This window comes from Panthera pardus, unplaced genomic scaffold, assembly GCF_024362965.1.
Source record: "Panthera pardus isolate Hobbes unplaced genomic scaffold, ASM2436296v1 HiC_scaffold_1, whole genome shotgun sequence".
NCBI lineage: Eukaryota > Metazoa > Chordata > Mammalia > Carnivora > Felidae > Panthera > Panthera pardus.
The window spans coordinates 81,327,292-81,339,966 of NW_026526654.1; the positions used below are offsets into that span (position 1 = coordinate 81,327,292).

Genomic DNA, 12,675 nt, shown 5'->3' on the forward strand with positions numbered 1-12,675 from the left:
GTGTTCTGGCTAGATATTTTAAACACGGCAAATAAAAGAAAAGCACATAGGCTTAAAATACAGCTACTATTCCAAAAAGAAATTACAGTTTTAAATATTAAATTTTAAGTGCTAAAAATAGCATCAGTTTTATGTGCAAGAAAAAAGTAATGTCAACTGCCAGGGAAAATATATGTTCCATATTTTCAGAGAATAATAAACCACAAGGTCTATGTTCTATTTCTACTTTCACATACCAATAAAACACAGAGAGGTAAACACATTAAAATAATCTTTCGCCATTGCTTAAGATTTCCGTGGAAGATACAATTTTTTAGAAGTTAATTGGAAAATTAAAACCAAATTTAAATCTCTAAAAAAAGGAGGAAAAAACCCAACTTTGCACTGAGGCAAAAAATAAGTTCACTAACTTTTCCCAAATACCCCACCATGTGGAGTGAAGATATCCCTATATCAGCCCCTGGTCCAATCACTGGCAAACCATTTCCAATCTTCGGGGAATCCATCACTCCGAGTCATTGGCTAATTTATGTCACTTGAAACATGTCAATATCACTAAGGATTTTTCAATGAACCCTGGAAAAAAAAAAGTCAATAGACAATTAAATAAAAAATTCTATTTACCTTGAAAAAGAGCTATGCTATAAGATGTATATATATTAAATATACTTTGAAACCATATGTCTTAAGATAAACATATTCTAAAATTGTAATCTTGACGTGAAATCAAATAACCTATACATAGAAACCTGGCAAATTTGTTGGAAGAGGGCAGACTGGAAACAGGACCAAGTTTCAGACTTACTTGTAAGCAAATTTATTAAAACTTACAAAAGAAGGTAACTATTCTTTAAAGCAAATTATACTGACCAGAGTTTGAAAACTCAAGTTCTTAGAGTCTATGCATAATCTGAAACAAGTATGTCAGCGTTATATTAGAAGGTACTTTAAAGACTCAGGATCTTTTGTGCCATTGCTTGACAGACACAAAAGAACCCCATAAATTCCTATTGCTTTCAACCACCAAGAACAGGTCACCAAGAGGATAATGCTATTTTTTTTAAGTTTCCACCAATATACTATTTTATAATAAATGAACTGTACCCGACAAAAATGTAAACACTGTAATAGTACAAATTAGGTATTTAACAAGCTTGGTTTGAGTGTTAATTTCATGGAGTAGAATCACATTCAGTAAAGTTGAAATTATGAGACTGGAGCTCAGAAGAAGGAAAAAATAATTGTTAAGAGTAGTTTAGATATGTGTTTAAAATATAGGGAAACCAGATACAAAAGCCCTATAGCAGAGAACAGCAGAGATGTTGTAAAATAATTTCAAGCAAAAGTCTTTCCCAAATCTAAGAATTCATCATTCTATGACAACCATTTCCTGGGAAACTGTGGCTCGCAGATTCACTTTAAAAACCAGTGACACTATTCTGTTCCAGATACATAAACTTTACATGTCTTTCAAGCCGAGGAATAATGTCAAAAATAAAAATGTTTAAGAAGAAAAGTGTAAGTGAATCTCAATTCCCTCTTCCTAAAGAAATATATTGATATGGCAGGACTTCTCAACTACAGCAGTATAAACATTTTGAACCAAATAATTCTTTGTTGTGAAGGCTATCCTTTCCCCGTATGATGTTCAGCGGCATCGCTCACTCCTACCTACTAGATGCCAGTGTTACTCACTCCTCAGTTGTGACAAAGTCTCCAGACACTGCCAAAAGACCCCTGGGAGGCAAAACTGCCCCACTGAGAACCACTGCCAAAATGATCAAAGTAAGGGGCACATGGGTAGCTCTGCCAGTTAAGCATCCGATTCCTGATTTCGACTCACTGCATGATCTCACGGTTCATGAGTTCGAGCCCCAAGTCTAGCTCTGCGCTTCACAGCGCGGAGCCTGCCTGGGACTCTCTGTCTCTCTGACTCCCTCTCTCTCTCTGCCCCTCCCCTGCTTGCATTCTCTCTCTCTGTGTCAAAGTAAATAAATAAACTTCTAAAAAAAAAAAAAAAAGATAAAAGTTTGGTGCTTTTACTTTATAAGCTCCTCACAGAAAACACAAATTTATCATTTTTGCTCTGTTCTATTTATAATGTACTTACAAAAGGCAACAAACTAGACAGAAAAGAGTCCAACTGCTTATGGTTCCAGAGTGGCCAAAAGCATGGGCTTTACAACAGCAGATCTGGGTTCAGAAATTTGTAACATTGGTTTGTTCTAAGAATTAAATACATATAAAATGCTTAGCACCTGAACACACAATACGTTTTAACTACTGTTTGTTTGGTGCTAATTTTATACTTTACCCTATAGAAACTATGGAGCCCATCTTGTATTATTCTGCACTATTCTCAAAAGAAACTGGTAGAACCTGGTACGCTATAATCCTTGAATAAGATGTTTTTAATGAAAATTTCCATCTGCCTGTGAGATCTAGAAAAACTTTTTTGGCCTGTTTTGTTTTGTTTTTTTTCTCTCTCTCAATTATAAAAGTAAAAATAAGAAGCCTTCAAATCTGCTCTGATCCTGATCTCAGCAGCCAACATTTCAATGGGACAAGAAGAGAGGCTGGTGGTTGAAATTCTGACTATGCAAAACCTGGCAAAAGAAAACTGATTTAAAAAAAAAAAAAATAGCAGAGGTGAGCTATCCAGGACTTTCAAAAACAATTTACTTTGTCTTATACACAAAACCCTGGGGGTGATTCTTGCAAGTTAATTTGCCCTCAATGATGGTCTCCATTGTTCTCGCTACAAACATAACCTGCTCCTCTTTCTTGTATCTCACCTAGATTTTGGCATCTTCATCCTTCCAAATACACACACTAGAAAATTCGAGTGGTTCTCTAAACTTTCACTTCCCACTTCCTCCTGTCCAAGTTCTGTGGACAATTCTTGGGAAGCATCTCAAATCCCACCTCTTTCCATCCGATCCCCACTCCGTATTGCAGCCAAAGTAACGCTAGTATAAAACAAGTCTGAGTCTGTCACGGCTCAACTTAAAATCATTTACCCCAACCTGATTGTAGGAAAGTCCAAACAGCTCAGTATGGACCTAAGGGTAGGACTATGACCTTAAAACTCACTGTACTTGAGACCGACCAACCCGGCTTTCCAGTCTTACCTTCCTCTCCTCCACTTCAACCTCAGCACCTTCCTTCTGACTCCCTCTTTTCATTATTTCGGTGAGCCACTGATACTCCAGGAGCCCCAGTGTGAATGCCTAGCCCAGTATGAACCCAGTTACAGCACAAAGAATACGTAAAGTTGCCCCTGGGTATGACGAAAGATATGCAATTAAGCTTCTTTCACAGCCCCGTGTGCACAGTGGGGAAACCCAGAGAACCAGCGGCTCCGAGAAGAGCCTCAAACTTTACATCTGAGCTTGCCCTCCAAGACCAAGAGAGCTCAGCACATGAATTATCAAAGGTAAGACCACAGTAAACTTGGAGCCGAGGACTGGGGTCGGCTTTGGGTGCCCGACCCTCCAGAATCAGATGCACAGGACCAAGACCTGTCAGTTTCAAAACCAAACCTTGGAAACCCAAGGTGCAGGGTTCCGTTAACCCTCCCCATCTCCACGCTCTTTGGAAGAACGAAACACAAAACAACTCTGGTTTCTCTTCAGCATTTACCTCTCTGAGCCAAAACGAATCAGTAACTCTCTACCTTAATCGCCAACCCTTCCCCCCCGAGCCCAGTCCCAGCCCCTTCCCTCTCCCAGCCTAGCCCACCTTTCAGCGCGCGGACCCCCCCAGCGGCAGTCCCTTTTCCCCAGCTCTGTGCTCCCTTCCCTACTTCGGGAGCTGAAGGAAACCACTTCCTCTCCTCCCTTACCTGCCGCGTGCACGCTCCTTCTTCACACCGGGTCGGTCCGAACTCCTGTTCCAGCTTGGGTCCACACCACCCCGTGCAACGTTCAACCCACGTTCCCCCCGGCCCGCTCCTCCCCCACCGGCCTCTGCGCTCGCAAAGCGGCTTCCGGTTTGAGTCCGCGGCAAAAGAATTCCCCTTCCTGCTCGGCGCGGGGCCTGAAAGTTCGTCAGCGTGGCGGGGAAGGTGAGAAGGGGAGCACTTCCGGACGGCCTCTGCAGAGGCGTGGCTGCCCGCCTGGCTGTCGCAGCCGCAGTTTCAGCCGTGGCGACGGCTAGGGGCGGGGCCGGTGGCTGCCGAGCCCGGCATCTGTGAGTGGCTGGGTTTGGGGAGGCGACGTTTCTGGAAGCTGCTGGAAAGCGCTCGAGTGGCGGAGGTGACGCCGGCGACCAGGGGGTGGGGCGTGATTAAAACTAGTGCGCGCTCGGCAGCGGAGGGATTACGCTGAGGAAAGAGAGTGGCGCGCACCTCGTTGCTCCCGGGCCGACGCGAGCCCGGGTCGGAAGTCGACGCGGCGGAGAGTGACCTGGGTGGGTGGGTGGTGGGGCGAGGGAAGGGCTCCCCAGCCTGCAGAGGCGGAGGGTGCAATGGAGCCTGTCGGCCGGCGCGTCCCTGCAGCGCTGCGGTCTCCACGACGACTGTGGGCCGCGCAAGGCCCCCGTAGTCCGCTCTCCTAAAGCCTCGGTGAGAGCCGAGCAGCCACAGAGTGTGTGTTCACAAAGGGTCACCACACACGGAGCTGCCCCTCCCTGTCTCCCTAAACCCCATCTTCGAGGCCAGGGGCTTTTCTGCCAGGATTCTGGGGTGTTTCTCCTTTCCTCCCTCCCAGATCTTCTAACGGTAAGGGGAGTAGCCAAAGCACAGGGACTTTGCTGTCCACCGCCCGTTTTTGCTAGTCAGCAGCCGATCTGTCCCTGCTGCGTTCATTTTAGCTGCCCTGCCTTGCTTGAACTTAAGAGAAAAGGATAGTTCTCCTGTAGTTGATAAGTTTAAGGCTCTGCTTTCGTAGGAAGGTCATGTGGCTTAAGGGACATCGTGACCGCGTGTGCTATTTCTGAGTTGCATTCTGAATCTTGGGGCAGCATATTCTAGAAGTCCTTTTGGTCGACTGGTTCTATAACCTAGAGTAACAGTTTGGATTTTGTGACCCTGTCGTGACAGAGTAACCACCGTTAGCATTTTGGGCTGGGGGGGGGGGATGTTTTTAGTGGTTTCAAACTAAATAACTATATTCTAGAATAATGCTGGTAATTTTGATAGGGCGGTATAGAGGAAACAAGTCCCTTATACCAAGAAATTCTTCAGTAGAAAGGATTTTAGTTGTCCGTACTTATGAATGCATATGGCCAAGAAATCCAGTAGGGAGTTTGTTTTTCCTCCAGGCTGAAAACTAGGCTGGTTAATTTTTGCTTACCTTTCTTGTTGTCCTCGATTATTAATATGCTGGTATATTTGTTGTAAGATCTAACTAGTTTTCTCTTTTTTAAATGAATTATGAAAATAGAACATAGCATTTCCTTCTTGAAATAATAGACAAACTCGGAGCGTTTTTCTTGTTCACCATTGCTATTTCCATTTTCAGGATAGAATACAGGATTTTTTTTTTTTTGGAAATAATGCTTGCCGAATTGTTAACTTCGTACGTTGAACAAAATAATTGATTCAGTTAAAATTGTAGCTACAGTTTTAAGATGGAAAAATCAACATTGCCAAACTGAATTATATCAATGAAACGTTGTTTGTGAAGTTGATTTATAGTCTTGCAGTGCAAATTTGATTTTTTGCCAGGAAAAAATATGTAATAGTGACAGAAACAAAATGGATGTAGGGCTTGGGTTGTGGAAAGAAAAGAGGATTTTAGATATACAGATTTGACTCCAGAATTTTTCCCCCTTGTAAAAGGTAGGAAAAGTTCGGCAAGACTTTCTAAAAGGAGTGATGCTAATAAGGACAATTAGGAGAGGTTGACTAGAAGAAACTCTCCTTTCAGTTGTATTACGGTAGCAGTCCCAGGTTGAAAAAATTGAATACATTCATGCTTTTTCCTTGCGAATGTGTTTGGAATGCCTCTTTCTATGTACACTGGTCCCAGAAAGAGTACAGTTACCTTTCAGTAGAAAGCAATCTCCTCGTCAGCAATGTGGGACAGAAATTGTATTTAACGTGTTTCCATTTAAAAACTAACACACTGTGATTAAAGGAAGCTTTTATTAGTGAACAGCCCAAATAGGAATATAATGTACAATTAGGATTTTCTTTCTTCTCTTTTAAATGTTTTCTTTTCATAGCATCAGGTTTTGTCCCCTCTGCTGGATTGGATTCCTTAATCAGGAGCCAAGTCTTTAGCCCAAACCTGGGATGTAAAAGCTGCCTGCTGTGATTGGTCGTTCTGATCTCATCAAAAAGATGAGAGTTGAAGGAACTAACCCTGTTTTTTTAGCAGCACCTTTGTGAGTGCAGTCTATAATCTATTTAATTCCAACATTCAGGAGGCTGCACAAACCAAAAACTTACTAAACTTGGAGAGAAAATTAATTTGGTAACAAAATATCACCCAAGCTAATGAAAAGTGATACATAGTTTTTACCCCATATGTTTTGCTGAGGAAATAGGTTATATGTTTGACTGTGGGGTGCTCCCCTTGACCACTGGTGTGGGAAGTGTTATGTGTATCCTGTAACATTTTTAAATTTCAAGGAATTGTTATTTCTAAAATATATCCAGACACTGGGTTTTGGATAGGGAATGTAAACCTATATTACTCTTTTTGGCAGTTATACTTGTGCTATGCGTTTGCAAATGTAGAAAATTAAAGGAAGACACTGTAGTTCTTGCCCTCAGTGGATTCAATTGAGATAGGATAAAGACAGTACATTTATCATACTGTAATATGTGCAGTGATGAGGATATGCACGGCCTATTTGTAAGTGTCACCACATCAAGGCCACACTAAAAATGAGTAGTCTGAGGAGTTGAAGTTATTTTGTACTTTAGCCTCTGAATTTTAGACAGAACATGGCGACCCTTTATGTAGTCTAGACTTGTTTCCATTTTGCCCACACAAAACGAGAAGACGGTATGATACAGAAGAGTTGTAGAGTAGATCTTGGAACATCTGATTTCTAATCCTCACTCTTTTGTTTTGTGACCTCACATAAGTCGCTTAATTCTCAAGGCCTCGGTTTCCAGATCTATAAAGTGAGTTTAGAATAGATGGTCACTTACAGTTCCAATATTCTACCTACTATGCCTACTTTTTGCAAATGTTTAACATTAAGAGTATGATCCTTTTTCATCTCAAACTACTTTGGTGCTGATCTAAATTTTGTATTTTCTTTTGGATTAGGTAGTAGATTCACATGGTTCACATTTAAAAAGGTAAAAAAGAATATGCAATGAAAAGTCTTCCTTATACTCCTGTCCCAGTTTCTTCCCTAGGAAGCAACCAATGCTACCAGTTTCTTATATTTTTTTCTAAAAAACTTTCACATGTATATAAGCAAATAAATACTACATATATTCCCCCCCTTTTGTATGTAAATGGTACTATGCACAGTGTATGTACCCTGTTTTTTTCATTTATCTTAGAAACTGTTCTATGTCATTATCTAAAGTGGTTCCTTATTCATTTTTATGGCAGCATGATATTCCACTGTATGATGTATCACTTAATCGGCCCTTTCCTTTTGGACATTTAGGTTTTTTTCCTGGTCTTTAGTAAAAGCATTGTGCAATGAATAACTTTGTACATTCATCGGTTTCCACAGATGTGAATATATCTTTTCCCTAAATAGTGGCACAGGTCTATTGGGATAGTGACATAGTTGGTAAACTATGTTATTTGGCAACCAGTAACAAAGAAATTGATGGATCAGGGTCTCAACAGTATATTGCCAGGGTTCCATCCACTTTGACTTATGTGCTCTCTATGGCAGTATAGTATAGTCATGTAGTGGAGTCTGTACCCTGTTTGGTTCTAAAGTAAACATATGAACTAAATTACATCACCTGAATGACTGTTCTTTTTTTTTTTTTGAGCTGTGGATGAAGCAAATGGATATGCAGGGACCTTGTTTTAGGCAAAGAAGTATGTAAGTGTGTGTGTGTGTGTATACACATATATCTGTATGTGTATGTATGCGTATATAAATAAGTATATAAATCTTTAAACACTAAAATCATACAGCACAGCAAGATTTTCAGTGAAAGGCTCTTAACTGAGACTAATTGATGGAACAACATATTTGGGCTTTCCAGCTCATGCTTACCTCTAGGCATATACTCACTGAGTACTATTTAAATTGATATTTTTCTTTTAAACTTTTTGCCAAGCACATGGAGTTGACTTTGTATAAGTTGCAACTTTTATGTATTCTCACTTTATAATTTTTTTTAATGCTTATCAGAGAGAAAGAGAGAGAGAGAGAGAGAGAGGCAGAGAGAGAGGGAGACATAGAATCTGAAGTAGGCTCCAGGCTCTCAGCATAGAGTGTGATGCGGGGCTCGAACTCTGGAACCACAAGAGCACGACCTGAGCCGAAGTCTGACGCTTAACCGACTGAGCCACCAGGTGTCCTATATATTCCCACTTTACCAATGATAAAACTAAACCTAGAAGTGAACAACTGACCCAAATTTGCATAACAAAGTGGCAGACCTGGGACTAGAACCTATGTCCTCTAATTTCTAATGCAGGGCTTTTTCCAGTACATCACATGCTCCCATTTCACAGGTAGCTGTAGCAGTAGATCTGAGAATGCCCCGTGGTTAGGGACCGCTTTAGGTAGGTTTCCTCTACGTAGGTTCTAGAGCAATTTACAGTTCGGAAAGCAGCAGGTCATTTTTCTGAAAACAAAAGAACATTCTATAATTATTGAAGTCATTATACATGTTGATTAGCAATCAGGAGGACTCCCAAATCAAAAAATTAAAGATGATTTAGAAAACACTCTTTTCCTAATTGGGGCACAGATGTCTCTTGGAGATGAATTTATCAGTCGTAAGATTAGAGGGAAATTAGGATTATTTGGAAACAGCCTTACATCCCCCCGAGTTCATGCCATTTGTAAAATTTTGCCAGGAATATCTGAACCAGCAGAAAAAGAGAAGTGATAGAAACAATTGCAAAAGAACTGATAAATAGAAGGGTAGAGAATATGCTGTGGTAATTGGATTCCCCTGAAGCTGGCATTGTAGCATGTGGCCGCCACCCCTGCTTCAGGGCCTTAATTCTCCTAGCTGTTCCCCTTCTCCTTGCGTATGTGACTCATCCTTCAAGTGTCAGCCTCAGTTTCACTTGTCAAGCTGTCCACCCTATGAGCAGCCCTCTACCTGCCTTCCCTACTCTAATTCCTTATTACCACCTGCTGTTCGTTTTCTTCACAACCTATGTATATGTTAAGTGTCTACTAACTTGTGAGGGCAAGGACTACGTCTGTCTTATTCGAGGTTATATATACATTGCCTAGTACATAGTACTTATTTGCTAATCAATGAATGATCATCATGGTTCCCAGTTCACAGGGCTGACAAAACCTACTCTTAAAATGTAGTGTTTTCCACAGTATATTTCCCCACGTTCTTATCCTTGTTAGTTCAGGGTTTTGGAAGATGTGAGAACAATATTAACTTATTTGTCAACACACTTTTATTGAGTATGCAAAGCACTGTGCTAAATGGTGGATGAATACGAAGGTGCTTAATGCATAATCTTTTTCCCAATAAAAGTAGAAGCATTTGTAAATGGATAGTTTTCATACAAAGGCAAAATGAAATAAATGCTAAATAGAGATGTGCAAGCAACATTCCGTAGCAACAACGGAAAGAAACTAGTTAATTTTAATTACAGGAAGGGTCTCACAAAGTTGAATTTTGCCTTTGGTCTTGAAGATGGAAAAACAGTTGAGGTGCCTATAACATGGAGAATAGAGATAAGTAAGTGTTTAGCTTCACTCTTTAGAAAGTCCTTAAGGGGTGCTGGGTGGGTCAGTTGGTTGGGCATCCAACTCTTGATTTCAGCTCTGGTCATGATCTGCCCTCTGGTCATGATCTCACAGTTCATGGGATAGAGAGCCCCAAGTCAGGCTCTGTGCTGACTGTGTGGAGCCTGTTTGGGATTCTCTCTCTCTCTCTCTCTCTCTCTCTCTCTCTCTACCCCTCCCTGCTCTTGCATATGGCTGCACATTCTCTCTCTCAAGTAACATTTTTTTTAAGTCCTTAAGATAGTAATATTTATCACGAAGTCTTATAAAATATTGTCATAAAGCAGTCTTTAAAAATTTCAGTTATGGGGTGCCTGGGTGGCTCAGTCAGTTAAGCATCCGACTCTGGATTTTGGGTCAAGTCATATCTCACAGTTGTGAGATTGAGCCCCACGTTGGGCTCTGCACTGAGTGTGGAGTCTGCTTAAGACTCTCTCCCTCTCTTTGGGGCACCTGGATGGCTCAGTTGGTTAAGCATCCGACTTCGGCTCAGGTCATAGTCTCTCAGTTCATGAGTTCCAGCCCCGCATCGGGCTCTGTGCTGACAGCTCAGAGCCTGGAGCCTTCTTCAGATTCTGTATCTTGCTCTCTTTCTGCCCCTCCTCTGCTCGTGTTCTGTCTCTCTCTCTCTCTCTCCCTCAAAATAAATAAACATTAAAAAAAAAATGTTTTTAGGATTCTCTTCCTCCCTTTCTGCCCCTCCCTTACTCACGCATGTGTGTGCACACTCTCTCCAAAAAATAAACATTAAAAAATTTTTTTCAGTTATAAATGAAATTACTCTGGCCTTAAACATTATGCTTCTAAGTTAAGACTAACTGTAAAATTAATTTGACTGTTTTGACTAGGTTGGTGCTTTCCAACTAGTTGCTGAATCATCAGTTCAGTCTAATAATTGGATTCTGATTGCTAATTGCAGTTGGTAATTATTTAGTAAACTAATCAATTAAGACAAAACTGCCTTTGATTTTTTTTCTTTTAATCTTTTTTTTTAAGGGGTGCCTGGATGGCTCAGTCGCTTAAATGTCCAACTCTTGATCTCAGCTCGGGTCATGATCTCATGGTTGCGTGAGTTTGAGCCCCATGTCGGGCTCAGTGCTGGCAGTGTGGACCCTGCCTGGGATTGTCTCTCTCCTCTTTCTCTGTCCCTCCCCCACTTGCACTGTCTGTCTCTCAAAATAAACATTTAAAAAATTAAAAAAAAAAACTTCAAGAATGTCTTTTTTTAAAAAAAATCTTTTTAAAACTGATTTTTATATCATTGGTGGTCTTTAATGTGTGGTTGTATGACCACATCATAAGTTTAAGTGTAGACTATTTTTTTGATGGTCTAATTTGATTTCTAAGTTTACTATTGCTTTTCTGTTCTTGTGTTCTTTTTAAGCAAAGGAGATTCTCTCCTTTCCATCTTACTAAAAAGAAAAAAAGAAACAGGCTTTAGATTCACAGACCTGATTTCACCTTGTCCACTTATTAATCACAGTTCTTCCACTTTCCAATTTTGTTTCTTCCAACAAAATACTTAACCTCCCTGAGGCTCAATTTCATCCATATGATGAAAATGTCTACTAATCCCACTGTGTCGTTTAACTAGTTTTGTGACCTGAGGGAAATGATTTCATCTGTCTGAGCCTCGGTTTTTCCGTGTATGCAATGAAATTATCTTAAATGAGGTGATGCGTAGAACAGTGCCTGGCAGTTAACAGGCCCTCAGCACATTCTGGTTTCCGTCCGTTATATACCATCTCATCTAAACCCTGCATGTCATTTACAATTTGCTTAAAGTTCTGTTTGCTATAATCTTTCCTTTGATAGCTCACAGCAGTCTCTTTTTCTCCAGAGTCATTGCACTCCTTGTGTATAGCTCGGGTTCCTAAATTGGTATGAATCAGCATTATATTGGGAACTTACTAAAAACGCAATTGCTTGGGTCCTATTCCCAATTCTGTGGGTTTGGCATGGGGTCTGGGCATCTGTGTTTTTGCCTTTCTTCTTCAGATTTTCTGATGCTTACCAGTGATCATAATTTCTCACTTATTTATTAATAACTATGTGCTTCTTATAGTTTACATTTGACAGGTAATTATTATTTAATCCTTCAGGTTATCTTAGTTTACATCCCAAATATACGATACAGTCCATATGGACACGAAATACCCATTATAGTGCTGTGTATTTAGTTTAGAGATTGATAAGTAAGGACACCCTTTTTTTCCTTGCTGGAGTTTGAATCGCGGTAAGAAGTAAGATGTAGAAATCACACAGATGAAGATTCAAATACAAGTTTACCCAAAAAGTTGTTTTGGAAACGTGGCTGAGGTTTGCAGCAACAAGGAACTTCCTAGTATTGCACTCCAGAATTAGGCTGATTTCAGCCTCACCTTTCTCTGTCTACGAGAATGGAGTTTGTCCCAGTACATTTACTGTGTGATAGAGAACAGCCCAGAATAAATGGCTGTCTTCAGTTAGACAAATCCCAAATAGAAAAGAAAAAAGGAAGTGGCTGAGCCCAGAATTTTTTTCTCTCAAATTTATCAGACTGGTTACTCCTTCCTACCCCAGGGAGGAGTTAGTGAGAAAGTGGAGATCAGCCATGAATATTACTCTAAGGAAGTCTCATGTGCAGTGTGACAAAGCTTTCTTGTCGTCAGTGGTACTCGATAGGTATTTGCTAGTGGATTTCTTTTAATACCTTGCATTGCATCAGGACGCTGTGATTTTTAATACTTAAGTGGGATGTTATATAGCTATAACTTCAACCAGTTAAATTAGTATATATCATTGTATAGTTACATTTTGCTGTGCAAGAAAGTA

The 12,675-nt window shown here is 40.5% G+C and overlaps 1 protein-coding gene and 1 long non-coding RNA gene across 5 annotated transcripts in view; one reads left to right on the plus strand and one right to left on the minus strand.

The window, feature by feature from the left end:
* The window catches only part of USPL1 (ubiquitin specific peptidase like 1), a 37,513-nt gene extending 33,516 nt beyond the window's left edge, over positions 1-3,997 (minus strand). For 2 of the 4 annotated variants that reach the window (XM_019447862.2, XM_019447861.2), the window contains exon 1: positions 3,845-3,997. Coding sequence is in view for 2 of the 4 variants with exons in the window: in XM_019447858.2 (XP_019303403.2) it covers positions 411-506 (96 nt within the window). In the remaining 2 variants the exon portion in view is untranslated. Of the gene's footprint in view, positions 1-410; positions 577-3,844 lie in introns of all 4 variants that reach the window. The other 2 variants (XM_019447860.2, XM_019447858.2) reach the window with 2 other exon arrangements.
* A 429-nt stretch (positions 3,998-4,426) lies between these two features.
* The window catches only part of LOC109266101 (uncharacterized), a 90,770-nt gene continuing 82,521 nt past the window's right edge, over positions 4,427-12,675 (plus strand). The window contains exon 1 of the long non-coding RNA XR_002079549.2: positions 4,427-4,720. This is a non-coding gene — a long non-coding RNA (uncharacterized LOC109266101). The remainder of the gene's footprint in view (positions 4,721-12,675) is intronic.